The 16535-nt window shown below is 46.0% G+C and overlaps 1 protein-coding gene and 1 long non-coding RNA gene across 4 annotated transcripts in view; one reads left to right on the top strand and one right to left on the bottom strand.

Annotated features, from left to right (window-relative positions):
- Window positions 1-9455, top strand: part of CCDC13 (coiled-coil domain containing 13) — a 40633-nt gene extending 31178 nt beyond the window's left edge. For all 3 annotated transcript variants that reach the window (XM_054060576.1, XM_054060577.1, XM_054060578.1), the window contains 3 exons: window positions 1638-1792; window positions 7985-8099; window positions 8620-9455. In XM_054060576.1, the coding sequence (XP_053916551.1) occupies window positions 1638-1792; window positions 7985-8099; window positions 8620-8779 (430 nt within the window). In that variant the 3' untranslated portion in view covers window positions 8780-9455. The remainder of the gene's footprint in view (window positions 1-1637; window positions 1793-7984; window positions 8100-8619) is intronic.
- LOC128851475 (uncharacterized) overlaps window positions 1-9574 on the bottom strand; it is a 28656-nt gene extending 19082 nt beyond the window's left edge. The window contains exons 1-2 of the long non-coding RNA XR_008448854.1: window positions 9449-9574; window positions 8566-8669 (exon numbers count right to left, since the gene is read on the bottom strand). This is a non-coding gene — a long non-coding RNA (uncharacterized LOC128851475). The remainder of the gene's footprint in view (window positions 1-8565; window positions 8670-9448) is intronic.
- Window positions 9575-16535: the final 6961 nt, after the last annotated feature.

The raw sequence follows: 16535 nt of genomic DNA, 5'->3' as shown, positions 1-16535 counted from the left end.
CTGTTTTTCTATCATGGATGCTAAGGGAGCACCTGGTCAAATGAAAGTTCTATGCAGTGCTACAGGCTTGGGAACAAGTATCTGGAGAGCTGTCTGGCAGAGAAGGACCTGTGAGTGTTGGTTGACAGTGGCTGAAAATGAGCCAGCAGTGGCCCAGGTGGCCAAGAAAGCCAGTGGCATCCTGGCTTGTATCAAAAACAGTGTGATCAACAGGGCCAGGGAAGTGACTGTGTCCCTGTGCTCGGCACTAGTGAGGCTGCACCTTGAATGGTCTGTTCAGTTTTGGGTCCCTCACTACAAGAAAGACATTGAGGTCCTGGAGCGTGCCCAGAGTAGAGCAACAAAGTTGTTGTAGAGAGACTGGAGAGTGTTAGGAGAGGCGGCAGAGGGACCTGGGGTTGTTTAGCCTGGAGAAAAGGAGGCTGAGTAGAGACATATCAGTCTACAATTGCCTGGAAGAGGGTTGTAGCAAGGTGGATCCTGGTCTCTTCTCCCAAGTAAGAAGCAGGATGAGAGGAAATGGCCTCAAGTTGTGTCAGAGAAGGTTTAGATTAGACATCAAGAAAAATTTCTCCATCAAAAGGGTTCTCAGGTGCAGGTACAGGCTGCCCAGGGCAGTGGTGGAGTCACCATCCCTGGAGGGTTTAAAAGTCGGATAGATGAGGTTCTCAGCATTATGGTTTAGTAGTGGACAGGTATGGCTGGACTCGATGATCTCAAAGATTTTTTCCAATCAAGTGATTCTGTGATTCTATGAAAGTTTAGTGAATTCAGAATGACTGAGAGAAATGCAATTTCTAGTGGCATGTCACCAGCCTGGTAATTCACTGCTACAGGAGGTCAGAGTCTTGCCTGTACCTAGATTTTTAAGACAGTGATATAATTTTATTATAATTGTAATATTTTTTTGAGTTACACCAGCTAGGAGGGAAACGATACTGTGAGTCAATTCAGGTTTCTATCTAGCCTTAAACTTCTTTAAATCATTTGATATCAGGCACTGCCCTGTGTGGGGTGGCATCACTGAATCTGTGGGTGCACATCAAAGTTTGCAGTTAATTTGCTAAGCTGTTGTGTGGGGCAAGTAGAGAGGCACTTTGCTCTTCTGTTCTGTACTGCAGAGTGAACCATCACTTTCTTTTCCACTTGCTTCCTGCCATGGCAGTGGCCAAGTTTATTAAAAGCAACAGCAAGTTTCTTTTCGTTCTTGCAAATAGCTGACGCAAACCAGTTAAATGCTAGACAGTGTTTTTATAAACTATGTTCCTTCCAGATTTTCTCAGCATGTTTAAAAAATTGCAGTTTATTATTCCTGTAATAAAAGATTCTCCTCAGGAATATGCAGCTCGCCTGCTCATCTGAGTGGTAAATTTGCACAAGTAGCCAGTTTTAAAGGATCAAGGCAAGCTCTGTTAATGAACCCATTATTTCCAACTGTACTCATTATTTAACTCTGGTTTGCAAATTTGGAGAATGTCATCTGGAACAATGGCACTGGGATTTCTGCCTTTGGATGCATGGAAAATTCTTCTTTTCCCTTTGTTGGGAGCTGTGAGGCAGAATTTACTATCAAGACTCACTGATCCTGAATAGTTGTGACACAAATAAGCTGAAGCTACCTTGTTTTTACCTATCAGGGTTGAGGAAGGCAACAATAAAGTCTTGGAAGCTGAGAAGAAGCTTCTGGAAGAGCGGTGGCAAAGTGCCATTTTGGAACAGCAGCTTGAAAACCTGCAAGTGGATCCACGGAGGAACACAAATGCACAGAAAACTCCCCTGAGGAGTAAAACAGGTGAGGTGGAGCACTTATCTACAACTACATCCTCTGTCCCACCTCTGTGGTTCATAGACAGCAACAGCATTTGGACTCATATCTATCAAACCCGCACAGTGCTTGACCTTATACACAGAGTTTGGACCTACTCAGGCCAGTGGACCAATACAGAATGTGAAATCCTGGCTCTGCTTAATTCAAGAGGATTTTGCCATAGATTTAAGTGGAACCAGGACTTTTGCAACATGTTTTCATGCATTGACAGCCTACAGAAAAAAAATAACGCTGCTCTGTGCTGCCATCATACCCAGCGCTGTGTTCCCTTTGCATTCTGCCTGAGAGATTCATCTGAAGGTTAAGAGCAGAATTAAAGGACGCATCCCAATTTAAGGCCTGTCAGTGTCTATGAAAAACTATTGCTGGTGATGAAGTAATTAGATCTGGTGTAATTTATTATCCCATGAACATGATAATCTCCTGCTATAAATATGAAAGCCTCACTAGGATAGTTAAAGGGGAAGAATTCATGGTGGATGTTAAATTTTTATTTCCCTGATCAGATCCTTTTATTGCTTAAGGACTCTGATTCTGTAAAGTGTCTAAACTGATAAAATGCCACATATTCTTAAGGAAACTTTTTCAGTGGTTTCCTTTTTATATGTATTTTCATAAAGTAAAAAGACTTTAAAAGCCAGAGTGTGAACAGCAGGAATAGGAATCTCAATTTGGCAAATACTAAGATGCCGTCAGGCTGAGTTACGATGGTTAAAGAGTTCACAAGCCTCACTGGAGACCTTGTACAAGCTTTTGGCCTGCCCCACGTGAAATGCATGATCTTGGGCCATAGGGGGCTGCCCTACAGTTCGGGAGTGGCTTTCCATTATGACTCCATCCATCACCTCAGAGCTAAGTACTAAGTAGTCACCACCTTTTCCGCCTGCATTGATGTCTTGTTTCTCCTTAGGTGTGAGTGAGACTGAGGTAAGAGAAGCCACTTGCATTTGCATAGTGCCTTGCATTTCTTTGCATCTCCCATTGTAGCACTCTTGGTCATATGCATGTTTGACAACAAGTTCTCTCTGGAGCAGGACTATGATGCAAGAAGTCGCATGTTGTTGGTCAGTATGATCTTGATGCATACAGGACAGCTGGGATCTCCAGTATAACATCTACCCAGTGTTTGGGACCTCAGGGAAAGCACTGCCATTCACCCATTCAGCATATAGAGAGAATTCAGTATACAGAAACAGGCTTCAGAGGAGCCTTTATCAAGAATAGGAACTGAATGATTGCTTCAAATCTACTCCTTTCTGTAAAGCAGTTCTTTAGAGTAGAACTGTTGTATCCTTAGAAGGGGGTTCACCCAACACTGACTCATTAATGGTTGGACTCAATTGACCCAGTGGGTCCCTTCCAACCTAGTGATTCTATGATTCTATGATCCTATGATTCATTCTGTTGTGGTTTTGTGCAAGCACTGATTTAGAGCCATCTTACCTGTATCAGCAGAGAGCCTGACAGCAGAAACAGTAGTGCAGAAAAACTTAGAACCTAATAGAAACCTAGTGTTTAGAAACAAAGTGCTGCAGCCTTTAGCCTTTACGATATAGAATATTCATCTTGGTAAGAGAGCAGTGCTGGCCCTCAAAGAAGTGGTATTGTGGCATGTCCTGTGTGATTCCCACCAAGGTCTGGAGGTGAGAGGCTTTGGAGCCCTCATATGATTCTTCAGATGCCCAGAGGAAGATATCAGGATGCACAGGTAGGAGCCAGGTGAGAGCTGTGGGGCTATAGCTCTCAGCAGTACACATTTTACTGACTCCATGCCTTGAATAGTATGGGAGAATTTTGGTGCTGTCTTGTAGAGGATGATTTAGCTGAAATTTTGAGTGCATAGACTTTTCTACAACCTGGTAGTGTAAAGTGTTGATGTGTTGTTCTGTTATCACACATGCTCCATGTAGATGTCCCTTGCAACCTCTAAGAGATAGAGGGACAAACTCCAGATCCTAAGCCCTTTTGGTCAACTTGTTCTGTAGTTATGGTTTGGTAACTCGTTTCATAGCTGGAGGAGGCAGGCTGTTCTTACCAGCGTGACAAGTTCATTCTCGCGAAATATTTGGTTCATTAGTCTTATCTGCTTAAGGACGGAAAGCAAATTTAGAGAAGGATTGGAAGTAAGTCTGCAAAGAAGAATAATTCCTTTCTAAGTCCAAAAAATGAGTAGGTAACATCTATTTCACCACCCTTCTTTGAAGAGAGCTCAGCCCCTTGTGATGTACCAAAACTCTCTGGAGTTTGTACAAGAAGCGAGTCTACAAGTCTGTAATACACCTCTTCAGCAGAACATGTAGCTTATCTAAATGCTTTCATGCCACATAGTTGAGGAAATAAGAAGGAATGAAAAGCTTGAATATAACATAGAGACTAGAGAACCTGCTAATTAACATAATATTTCCTTTTCTTTCTGAAAGTGCAAAATTGGAAAGAGCTGATCTAATTGCTAATCTAATGTTTCTAGTCTCTTCAGTTCAAGGGAAGTAGATAATGATACTGAGTAGCTAGGAACAACCTAGTTATGTTTTAAAATTATTCATGCTTTTAGTTTGGGGGGGGGATTTCTGTCTTATCCAAATTTTAAATTAGCAAAGAATAATCCTGGAGGAGAACAGGTAAGTAAAAGCAGCTTTTCCTCAGCCGTGTAAAACACAACCTTAAGATCACAGAATCACAGAATCACAGAATCACAAGGTTGGAAAGGACCCATTGGATCATCGAGTCCAACCGTTCCTAACACTCCCTAAACCATGTCCTTAAGTACTTCATCCACCCGTTCCTTAAACACCTCCAGGGAAGGCGACTCGACCACCTCCCTGGGCAGCCTGTTCCAGTACCCAATGACTCTTACTGTGAAGAATTTTTTTCTGATATCCAACCTGAACCTCCCCTGACGGAGCTTCAGGCCATTCCCTCTAGTCCTGTCCCCTGTCACTTGGGAGAAGAGGCCAGCTCCCTCCTCTCCACAACCTCCTTTCAGGTAGTTGTAGAGAGTAATAAGGTCTCCCCTCAGCCTCCTCTTCTCAAGGCTAAACAACCCCAGCTCTCTCAGCCGCTCCTCATAAGACTTGTTCTCCAGCCCCCTCACCAGCTTTGTTGCTCTTCTCTGGACATGCTCCAGAGCCTCAACATCCTTCTTGTGGTGAGGGGCCCAGAACTGAACACAGTATTCGAGGTGCGGTCTCACCAGTGCCGAGTACAGAGGGAGAATAACCTCCCTGGACCTGCTGGTGACCCCATTTCTGATACAAGCCAAGATGCCATTGGCCTTCTTGGCCACCTGGGCACACTGCTGGCTCATGTTCAGTCGGCTGTCAACCAGCACCCCCAGGTCCTTCTCTTCTGTGCAGCTCTCCAGCCATTCTTCCCCCAGTCTGTAGCACTGCATAGGGTTGTTGTGCCCCAAGTGCAGGACCCGGCATTTGGTCTTGTTAAACCTCATCCCATTGGTCTCGGCCCAGCAGTCCAGCCTGTTCAGATCCCTTTGCAGAGCCTCCCTACCCTCCAGCAGGTCGACACTTCCTCCCAGCTTAGTGTCATCTGCAAACTTGCTGAGGGTGCACTCAATGCCTTCATCCAGGTCATTGATAAAGACATTGAACAGAGCTGGACCCAGTACTGAGCCCTGAGGAACTCCACTTGTGACTGGCCTCCAGCTGGAGTTAACTCCATTGACCACCACTCTCTGGGCCCGGCCATCCAACCAGTTTTCAACCCAGGAGAGTGTGCGCCTGTCCAGGCCAGAGGCTGACATCAAAAGCATTTCATGACTACACAACGTAACCTTTTATTCTTTTCTGTTTTTATTGGAGTTGAACCTCTCTGACCAGGCTTTTTTAGATACTCCATACGAGGAGGATTTTGTGTTTTTAATACCAAATTTACTTACTTGAAGATATTTGACATTATGTGGAAATTTTAATTTGGAAAAAGGAAACAGCAGGGTACTGAAATCACAAGCACGATATAGCAATTGCAATGTACAGTTGAATCGCAACACAAACGTGATTCCCATTACTGGCCTAGATGCTCACTGTCACAACACTGTGTGTTCCCAGTTGCTAGGAAGGAATACATGTGTTGAAATCAGCTCACGCTTTTTTTCCTTCCAAGTTCATTATGCTGTTCATTTGTTTTTTATTCTTCGTGCTGGGCTGAGCGACACACTTCCAGACTTGTTAGTCTGGCTGGCTCAAGGCAGGTAATGCTTTCTATTAGATTCATTTAGGGGCAGCCATTTACATTTACTCAACAGATTTAACTTCACCTACAGCAAAGACCACTCTTCAGTCAGCTCTTTTCTGAGCTTCTTCAGCACATCAGCCTTGTCTGTCTTCTCTCAGCCTTCTTCCATTCTAGGGATGCACTTGTTGGTCATAGTTTTTTACCCCTCCAAGGTTATCAGGCACTGGTGGAGGCTGCCCAGGGAGGTGGTTGAGTCACCATCCCTGGAGGGATTTAAAAGATGGGTAGATGAAGTGCTTAAGGATATGATTTAGTAATGGATAGGTGCGGTTAGGCTTGATGATCTCGAAGGTCTTTTCCAACCTAGTGATTCTATGATTCTGTGATTCAATCCCAGCAGTAAATCTGACATATTTTCTCTATAACCCTGACAAAAGTTTTTGTGCCCCTTTGTAATAACAGAAGCAATGTTATATGTTTTGGGTAAACTTTTACTTAGGAAAGCATTCCTGATTTAGAACCTTAGTTTGAAGTACAAATTTAATTGCTTTACTGCATTCGACCTATGTTTGGTTTATGCTGAGGATCAAAGTGCTTTACAAAAGCTGTTCCAGTGCATGCCACACAAACTTTATCACAGTCATTGAGGAAGAAACAGTTATCATAATCTTAACTGAAACACAATGACAAGGTAAACATCAAAACAATCCTTTTCAACTGTTTCTCTCACCTATCACCAATCTTGTTTAATATGCTTATCAATTATCTGGATGAGGGGATTGAGTACTCCCTCAGTAAGTTTGTAGATGACACCAAATAGGGCAAGTGTCAATCTGCCTGAGGGCAGGAAGGCTCTGCAGAGGGACCTGAACAGGCTGGATCGATGGGCTGAGGCCAATTGTATGAGAATCAACAAGGCCAAGTGCCGGGTCCTGCACTTTCGTCACAACAACCCCATGCAACATTACAGGCTTGCGGTAGTGTGGATAGAAAGCTGCAGAAAAAGACCTGAGGGTGCTGGTCAGCAGAAGCTGAACATGAGCCAGCAGTGGCCCAGGTGGCCAAGAAGGCCAGCAGCATCCTGGCTTATATTAAAAATGGAGCAGCCAGCAGGCATGGGGAAGTGATTGTCCGCCTGTACTTAATGCTGGTGAGGATGTACCTTGAATGCTGTGTTCAGTTTTGGGCCCCTCACTAGAATAAGGACATTGAGGGACTGGAGCACGTCTGAAGAAGGGCAACAGAGCTGGTGAAGGGTCTGGAGCACAGGAGTTATGAGAAGTGGCTGACAGAACTAAGATTGTTTAGCCTGGAAAAAAGGAGGTTGCTGGGAGACCTTATTGCTCTCTACAGCTCCCTGAAAGGAGGTTGTAGCAAGGTGCATGTTGGTCTCTTCTCCCAAATAACAAGTGATACGACAAGAGGAAATAGCCTCAAGGTGTACCGGGGGAGGTTTAGATTGTTTATTAGGAACAATTTCTTTACCAAAAGAGTGGTGAAGCACTGGAACAAGCTGCACTGGGGCAGTGGTGGAGTCTCCTTTCCTGGAGGTGTTCAAAAAGCATGTAGACATGGCACTTTGGGACATGGTTTAGTAGGCATGGTGGTGTTGTGTTGACAGTTGGACTGGATGATCTTAGAGGTCTCTTCCAATCTTAATGGTTCTGTGATTCTGATTCTATTGTTTTGACCACTTAAATATTGCAGATTAATTTGTTTCTTCTCTAAATAAGTGGGTATACCTCTTACTGGTTTTAGGCCTGAAATGCAAACTCATATTTTCATTTTGGTGAAAGGAGATTGAAATAAAAGTCTGTCCTATATACTTTCAGTATCTTCCTGGAGACAGGCAGAACTTAACAGATTCTTTAGTGTTTATCCACTGTTTCCTGATATTTACTCAGTGTGCTACCAGGTGAGAATGGTTGCTTGTTTTACTAAAACTCCATTTTGTGATTAAACCTACAGGCCAGTCTGCAGGTCACTCAAGACTCACCTTGAACATGAGTGATAGAAAGGAGCTCTCTGCAGCCCAGATTTGCAACTTGCCTCTAGAATCGCAGGTAGAGGAGCTAAGCTCAAGGTATGGTTTCCCTTCCTCCATGCTGTGTTACTCCCAATGGCTAAAATTCAGTGCCATCCTTTTAGCAATTATGTTACTTGCACCTGCTCCTCAGAAGATAAAACCTAGCAAACTGTGGAAATCACAGTCCTCCGTTTTGAGATTCTCTGTGTAATTCTTACCCAGATTTCCTAATAATTATGAAGATACCCAGAATGTTAATGCAAATCTAAAGCTGCACAAATCATGTACAAGGAAGACACCTTTTTTCCCCTTTCCTTACACATTGACTGCAAGCTTGTTAGTGAAAATAAAATTATACTCTTTAACAAAACAGATCTGGAAAGTATTTTGGTCATCTAATACTCTTCTGTCTGAGAGAGAGAAAGAACAAGCATTAAGTCTGTTCTTTCTCACAGCTGTCATAAAATTACCAGCGAGCCTGTGTTTCTGTGTTCCCTTCCCCAGAGCTGAAACATTCTTTTACCTTGCTTTGGAGCTCCACAGCTCACATGAAAGTTTTCCTTTTGTTTCCTTATAGGCTTCTGATCCAGCTGGATGAGAATGAAGCTCTGAAGGCTGCTTTGGACACTACCGTGAGAAAGAAAGAGGAAGACTTTAAACTGTATCAAGAGACAATGAACCAAGTGAAGGATATCTTTCTACAGGCCATTTGGCTGCAGAAACAAGAGAAGAGTTAAGCAAGATATTCAGAATCCTTTGGACTGCAAAGCAGGGAGAGAGCCCAGGCATCGTGCCCACGAATAGAAATGCAGTGGCAGCGTAGTTTTGCAGCCTCGGATCACATCTTTTCTTTAGCATTTGCAGAAGAGAATGAGAAATGGAGATGAAATACTAAAAGAGTGAAGGTTTTGCATGTCAGCAGATTCTATCTGTAAGACTTAGCAAGCATTTGGCTCACAGCCTGCACATGCTGTAGGTTGGTGCAGTTTAGGAAGCTGCAATTCTGCAGTGTGATTTTGGGCAAAACCTCTCTAGTTTCAACAGAATTTTCTTCAGGAGGGCTCAACATTTGATATTCTGCTGCCTTTATCGGCTCATGAAGGAATTTGCTCTACAAAAGTCATGCCACCCCCCTTCCAAAGTCATACAAGGAACAAACCAAGTTCTGTTTTTATCAGCACACTGATACCTGTCCTTCTCAGGTTTTCTGTAGCGCTTAAGTGCTGAGGGAGTGGATTGGCCTGGCCTGTAAATATCTGCAAGAGAACTTTGTGGGGGAGCTCCACTCACTATTCCAACAAGTTTCTTTGCTTGAACTTATTGGCAGCAGAGTTTTCTGAAAGTCAGTGGAGTCTCCACTGAAAAGATAGACTCTGCAAATTACCCCTGCAATCAGTCAGACCTACCTTAAATTCAGTTCGTTCCGTACAAAGCTTGCCATGCAGGTTATGAATTCCCTATTCCTGGGTCTCTGCATTTTGCCTTCAGGTAGGTCTTGTTCTTGCTGGGAAGAAATGCTACCAAAACTTAGGCAGGTCCTCACTGCTTGACTTTCAGAGATGCTGAAACCCCTTGCATCTCAGTCATTTTCTCTTGCAGCATGATGAGAACACGGACCGCAAGCTAATAAGGCATTAACATGCAGCCTGCCAGCAGTGAGCTCGCCTTAGGGATTACAAGTAAATGGAGAGCCAGTCATTTTTGTATAGTGCCGCTTTGTTTCTCAATTGAAAGTCTTGAAAGCTCTTCTTTTTCTGCTTTGCTTTGTCAGCCTCTTTTTTTGAGTGTGACATTTCTCAGACTTTAACCCCAGCCACCACCAATGCAAAGTGGATTTATGGACAGGCAAACTGTTGCTCCATTCCCCAGCCACCGGAATTGTGTCCCAACTCCACTTGTGCTGAGATAAGCCAGAGTGAAAAAGAGAGCAGAGCGGGAGATACTCCAGATGCAGTTAGGGCAGTGTTGTCCCTGTCTTTGTCCTGCTTAGGTTTAGAGATGTTTCTCTTCAAAGGGTTCATGGAGTTCCTCATGGAAGTGGTCATGGAGCTGAGGATACGCTCAGCACTGGAGAATTAACCCTTCCTGTCCTTAAAGCCCCTGCTCCGCTTCTCCTGGAGCTCAGCAAAGCCTTCAGGAGTCCCTCACACAAAAAGCAGGACCAAAACGTTTCATTGCCATATTCCTCCTGCTCACCCTGCTGGTAGCATCAGAGGAAAAGCATCTTGCAACCCACAATTCTCTTCTCCTGAGAGCCCAAGGAATCATAAATCCTGGACTGAGAGACAGACACAATCTCATCTGAGTGAGCTGTGGTTCGTTTCTGCTGAACTCCATCCTGATGGTTCTGTAGCATGAGCTGAGTAAGCAGACCAAAGAGAAGAAATCAGCCCGCCTCTGACAGATATTTTAAGCTCTTGCAGTACTGAGCGGATCCCTTCAAAAAGCTGCCTGAGGTGTTCCAGAGGTGTGGAGGTTTTGCTATGTGGTTGCTGCTAAATTCAGGCTGGTATCTTGCAGCTGGAGATTCTGATTTCGCTTACCCAGAAGTGTGAATCAATAATATTTTTGCCTAAGAACAGGAGAGGCAACCTGCCATCCTCACAGTCAGCATTTGTCTCTTGTCCTGTGACAAAGCAATGAAGATCATAGCGCTCTCCAGCAAAATCCTTCCTGGGGCTGCGATGAATCAACCCATGAAATGCGGACACGAAGATGGAGTGCTGTAAGTTACAGAACACATATGGCTTGCTAGCGGATAGTGCAAACCTATTCTCAAGCGCTCCAACACTCATTTCTTTAAACATATGCTTGTTTGGGGTTGCACAGAAGCATTTTCTCTTTCTCTTTTTGTCACACAAACACACACAGAGCACCACCAGATGCCTTGACAAAGGAGGAGCTAAGACAATAAAATAGTTTATTTAAGGAACTTGTACCTGTAAGCAACTGTTTCTCATGAAAATATGTAATTTGTCTCCCACCACGGAGTATAGGATGGGTCTGAGCACAGGCCAAATTGTCCAGAACTTCTCAGTTTTGCCTCAGTTTTGCCATAAATTACCTTTGCACTTCCACAGAATGATCTGCTTTTGAATTCTCCCTTTGCAGACTTGCAGCAACTGACTCCCAGTTTTCAAGGTACAAGAACAATTTTTCTTGCAATGCATGTTGTTTGGCTGCTGAATGTAAGAAACCCTGACAGGACTTAGAAGCAGCAGCCCTAGTTCAGTGGCTGCAGCAGCCTGATGCCCCAGTACATCACTCCAAGAATAAAAACAGTGAAAACAGTTTTCTCATTGCCCGCAAAAACTCATAGCACTGTTCCTCAGCCACAGAATCTCTCCAGCATGCTCAATGTACTGTTTGAGCTACAACATTTCTTTTAGAGACATAGCTGGGCTTGATCTGAAACCTCCACAGCCCCATGCTTTCCTTGGAATTGTCCTTATGGATAATTATCAGCTCATTAAAATCCCATGCTTTGATTCTTACTTGCATTTCTCTGCCTTCAGTTTGCTGCCAATCATTGTTACAACTTGCTCCGCTAGATAAAAGTGATGTGTGTACCCAGTGTTTCCTCACTGGGACAGCCTTCATTGAAACCTGGAATCACAGAATGGTTTGGGTTGGAAAGGACCTTAAAGATCATCCAGTTCCAACCCACCTGCCATGGGCAGAGACACATCCCACTGGATCGGATCAGGCTGCTTAAAGCCTCATCCAACCTGGGACACCTCCAGGGACAGAGAGCTTCCACAACTTCTCTGGGCAACCTGTTCCACAGCCTCACCATCCTCACAGGAAAAAAAAACCTTCTAATATCTAATCTAAATCTCTCCTCTTTCATCTTAAAACCATTCCTCTCATCCTATCGCTACACTCCCTGATAAAGAGCCCCTTCCCAGCTTTCCTGTAGGCCCGCCTTAAGTACTGGGAGGCTGCAATAAGGTCTCCCTGGAGCCTTCACCAGGCTAAAATAACCCAAACTCTCTCAGCCCGTCCTGGTATGAAAGGTGCTCCAGCTCACTGATAATATTCTTGGCCTCACCTGGAGTCACTTCAACACATCCACATCCTTCCTGTGCTGAGGTCTCCAGAACTGAACATAGTCCTCCAGGTGAGGTCTCACCAGAGCAGAGTTGGGGAGGAGAACCACCTCCCTTACCCTGCTGGTCACGTTTCTTTTCATACAGCCCAGGATATGGTTGGCTGCAAGTACACATAGCCAGCAAGTCCTTCTCTTCAGGGCTGCTCTCAATCCATTCTCCACCCAGCCTGTATTTGTTCTTTGGATTGCCCCAGCCCACGTGCAGAACCTTGCACTTGGCATTGAACCTCTCGAGGTTTGCACAGCCAAACCAGTGTAAAGGCATCCAGTGCAAACTGATGTCACAGGCCACTTTTTGGTAAGCTCTGTGTTTTTTCAGCCTCTTGTCATAGCTATAGTGGTGAGAAGACAGTGGTGACAATGTTCAGCATAGCTGGCACAGGCTAAGCTGCAAAAACAGCATAAGGTTAATTTTGCTGCAAGTATTTGAAGCTGTGAACTCCTCGGTAGGATTCAGCCAGCGTTAAGGTAATGTATGCTAAGGATACAAGTCCTCCAAATGCTTGGGCTGAGCCAAACATTGTCCTACTCTGGAGCTGGGTAGAGCAATTCCATGAAGCCAGAAAGTGCTTGACAGATGCGTCCAGTTTTAAAAGTACAGCTGAACTGCTGGGACTAAATGACCTTTGATGAATTGTCATCGTTTGTCTTTCGGCCTCTCATGAAATGTCTACTTGAGAAGAGGAGGCATCACAAGAGTGCAGCTTTCCAAACCGGCCACAATATGAATTAAGTTGCATTTGCACAGTTAAATATAGACAGTGTCGACACAGGCAAGATCTCCCTGCCCTGGGCCCCTCTGGGCCAAGTGGCAGAGGATCAGCCAGGAGGTCAATGCCAATCCCACCGTCACAGCTCCAATTTAGAGTCATAAGTTGGGGCTGTGGGTGGCTTGTGTCCTCCTGAAGGCTCCAAAGCAGGGCAAAAGAGAAGACAGATTTCAGTCCTCTGCATAGGGAGGAGGCCATCGGCAAAAGGGTACTGGGAAACTGCTCTGCCAACCCCTCCGGCAGCTGCTCCTGCCCTGCATTGCCCTGCGCGTGGCAAAAGGAACAAGGTCTGGCTTTAAATGGAAAAACACTCTAGCAGAGCCCCTGTGCTCTAAATAAAGCCACCACTGAGCCAAGAGGGGTGTTGAGTTTCTCCTCTCTTCTCTCCCCTCTGAGCCCAGTTCTGAGCCAGCTGTTCCCACGGGACAGGGTGGCCCCACTCATCAAATGCCACCTCAATCCCCACGCGTCTCCGCTTACAGCTCTGAAACCCATCTGCAGGGGTGGAAGTCCCAGGTCTTAAAGTAGCTTGTTTTCAGCAAGAATAGCTACCTGCAAGGCACAATGAGAGATGGGGGGGTCATTCCACCTGGTCATTGACCTAATTGTGGCATTTTTTCAGGAACAGGAAGGAGTTGTTTGGAAAGGAGCTGAAGGCAGTTGGCTTCAACTTGAGGATGGGTTGTGGGAGCCTTCTTCAGAACCCTTCACCAGGTTGTGGGACCTTTGATGGGGTTGATGTGTGTCTGGGGGTGCCAAGAGGGGCCCTGAGGGTGGCCTTGGATGGATCAATGGATGGATGTGGCACACATCCTTCTCTCCTTAGCCATCTTGCTAGCAGAGAGGTGCCTCTTGAAGTCCTGGTGGGGTTGACAAGTTCCCAGCAGCACATATGCATGGGGTACACAATGGAGCAACTTGAGGCAGTAGAAAACAATACTTGTGGGTTATTATAACCCTCTCTCTTTCCAGTTCACCCCTAAAAAGCTGTTCCAGGAGCAAGGAAGCAGTGGCATAAAGTGGGAATAAACAGCCTGGAGGAGGCTCCTTGGGTGTCCCCATCAAACACCTCCAATTTGCACTGTGCTGGGATGGAGCTGAGACCTCACCACCTTCCCACTCACTTTCTCAGACACTGCAGATGGGCCTGGCCTCAGCTTATGTGCCACTACTTCCAGCTACCTGCCAGATGCTCGAAAAAACAGTCATTAAACTCAGCTTGAAGCCATAAACAATCCTTCCTCATAAAGCAGCAGCACTGGAGCAATAAAACACAGGGGCGTCCCCTGTGCTGAGGAAGGTGCACTGCTTGCATTAAAAATAAATCTTATTATATTGGAAATTGAGAGCATTTTTTTATTTTAATAATATCTATAAATTAAAGCTAAGTGATTTTTATCACTGCAGCTCCCAGAGTCTCGTGAAAAGCCGTTGCACAGCTCTCCACCTGTGTTGCACTATTGATCTCGCAAGATCACGAATTACTCAGGATAAAAAAATAAAAATAAAAATAAAAATAAAAATGTATTGATCATCAGCCCAAAACTCTCTGGATGTCAATGCCTGAGGGAAAGCAGCAGTGATGGGGCTGGTACCCTCCTGCCCTCCGGGATCCACTCCTTGGAGATACCTCAGCATCACTCACATCCCCGAATGCAACATCATAGAATAGTTTGAGTTGGAAGGGATCTTAAATATCACACAGTTCCAGCCCAGCTTTCAGCCTGTCCTCATATAGGAGGTGCTCCAGCCATCTGATCACCTCTGTGGCTCTCCTCTGGACAAATATGATTGATCCCCATCATCTCCAGCCCTGTGGCCACGTAACGGGGCTCAGTGCGCCTCCAATGAAGCAAACACTCGGAGAGAAGGTCTTGAGGGCTGGGTCTGGTTCCTGCATGGGGGTTTGGGAGCAAGGGAAAGAGACAGGGACCCAGAGCCCCTTTGCTCATTGCCATCCTATACTGCCCACCACCACAGAGAGCCGATGTTCATCTGCACCTGCTGGTGTGGGGCACAGACACGATTTTCCCTTCTGCTGAGGCTCCTTGAGGTACAGCCAGCTGGCCACGAACCCCTGCCCTCCACAGGCACACAGAGCATCACCAATTGTGTGGCTGCGCTTCTCTGCATCAATCTCTTAATTACTTCACTTCTAAGCACCCAATTATGCCAAGGTCTGAAGAGTCTACGGGAACTGAGCTGCTGCAGTAGGATGGAGGCTGGAGCTCTGGAGCATCCGAAAGGCAGGCAGCCTGGCTGCTGCAATTTAAAGCAGCTTGTGAAGCTTTTTAAGCATTGGCCATACATCCCAAGGGTCTCTGTGGAAAACCTCTCTGTGCACACCAAGCTAAAAAAGCTGCTAAAAAGCCTTTTTTGTTCATGGCCAGTGCAATGAAGCTGGGCTGACCAGAGAGTTGCTTGTCCTGGAGATCCTCCCTTCAAAGCCCGGAACACAACTCACCATACCCCAAAGCGGACAACTCACGGAGGTGTTTATAAACCTGTGGTCACCCACCTTGTTTCTCTCCCCTGACACTACAGGCGGCTCAGGAGATGCTCGGGGGCATCAGCCCCAGTGCGAGCACCCTCCACGTCTCATAGGGGTTTAGTAGGAGCCTGGCACAGGACACGGAGACAAGCCTGATGCTGTGTTGACTTTTCTTGGCTGACCTGTATTTGAACAGCCTGAAATAACAGAGGCAAAAACCCAACCCGGCCCCTTCCTATCACCCATTTTGGTTGTAGATGCTGAAAGCTGAGAAGGACACCCCAAAGGTGGTTTGTAGAGATGTTAATCGTAGAATGGTTTGGGTCGGAAGGGACCTTAAAGCCCATCCAGTTCCAACCCCTCCGCTGTGGGCAGGGACACCTTCCATGGGATCAGGTTGCTCAAAGCCTCATCCAACCTGGCCTTGAACACCTCCAGGGATGGAGCATCCATGACTTCTCTGGACAACCTGTTCCAGTGCCTCACCACTCTCACAGGAAAACATTTCTTCCTAATCTCTAATCTAATTCTCCCCTTTTTCATCTTAAAATCAATCCCCCTCATCCTGTCCCTGCATGCTATGTTAAAGAGCCCCTCCCCAGCTTTCTTGTAGGCCCTGCACTGATTTAATCATTGACTGAGCCAAGAAGGAACTGCACCTTTTGGCTCTGTGCCTCAGTTTCCCCATGCAATGACAGCTGCATCCCCTCTTGCACAAGATGATGGGGGCTACTCCATCCCTTGCAGGAGTCAAAGTGGGGCACCAAAACACCCCTGGGAGGGATCCAGTCCCTGCACGGGTGCTGTTGTACCCTGAGGCTCCCGTGACCAACCCCAGGCAGTGCTCCCTGGCCCTGGGACAGCTTTGGCAGCCAGCACAGGTCCTCTCCAGCAGCTGCCGTGACAGACAGCTCCTGAACCAGCCCCCCTCTGCAGTGCTGCTCTAAAATAAAAATACCTCCCGCTTGCTCTGCTCCACTCTCGACCAAACTTCCTCCAGGGGCAAGGTGGGAGACAGCAGCCCAAAAATACATCTGGCTATCCCACAACCTGATCAAGCCAGGCTGAGAGATGCTGTAGGGCAAGCCAACAGCCCCCCATCTCTTTCCCCCCCTCCCCCC

Source organism: Cuculus canorus, chromosome 2 (genome assembly GCF_017976375.1).
Source record: "Cuculus canorus isolate bCucCan1 chromosome 2, bCucCan1.pri, whole genome shotgun sequence".
NCBI classification, from domain to species: domain Eukaryota; kingdom Metazoa; phylum Chordata; class Aves; order Cuculiformes; family Cuculidae; genus Cuculus; species Cuculus canorus.
The sequence above is the reverse complement of the archived record's forward strand: the minus strand, read 5'-3'. Positions and strand labels throughout refer to the sequence as shown.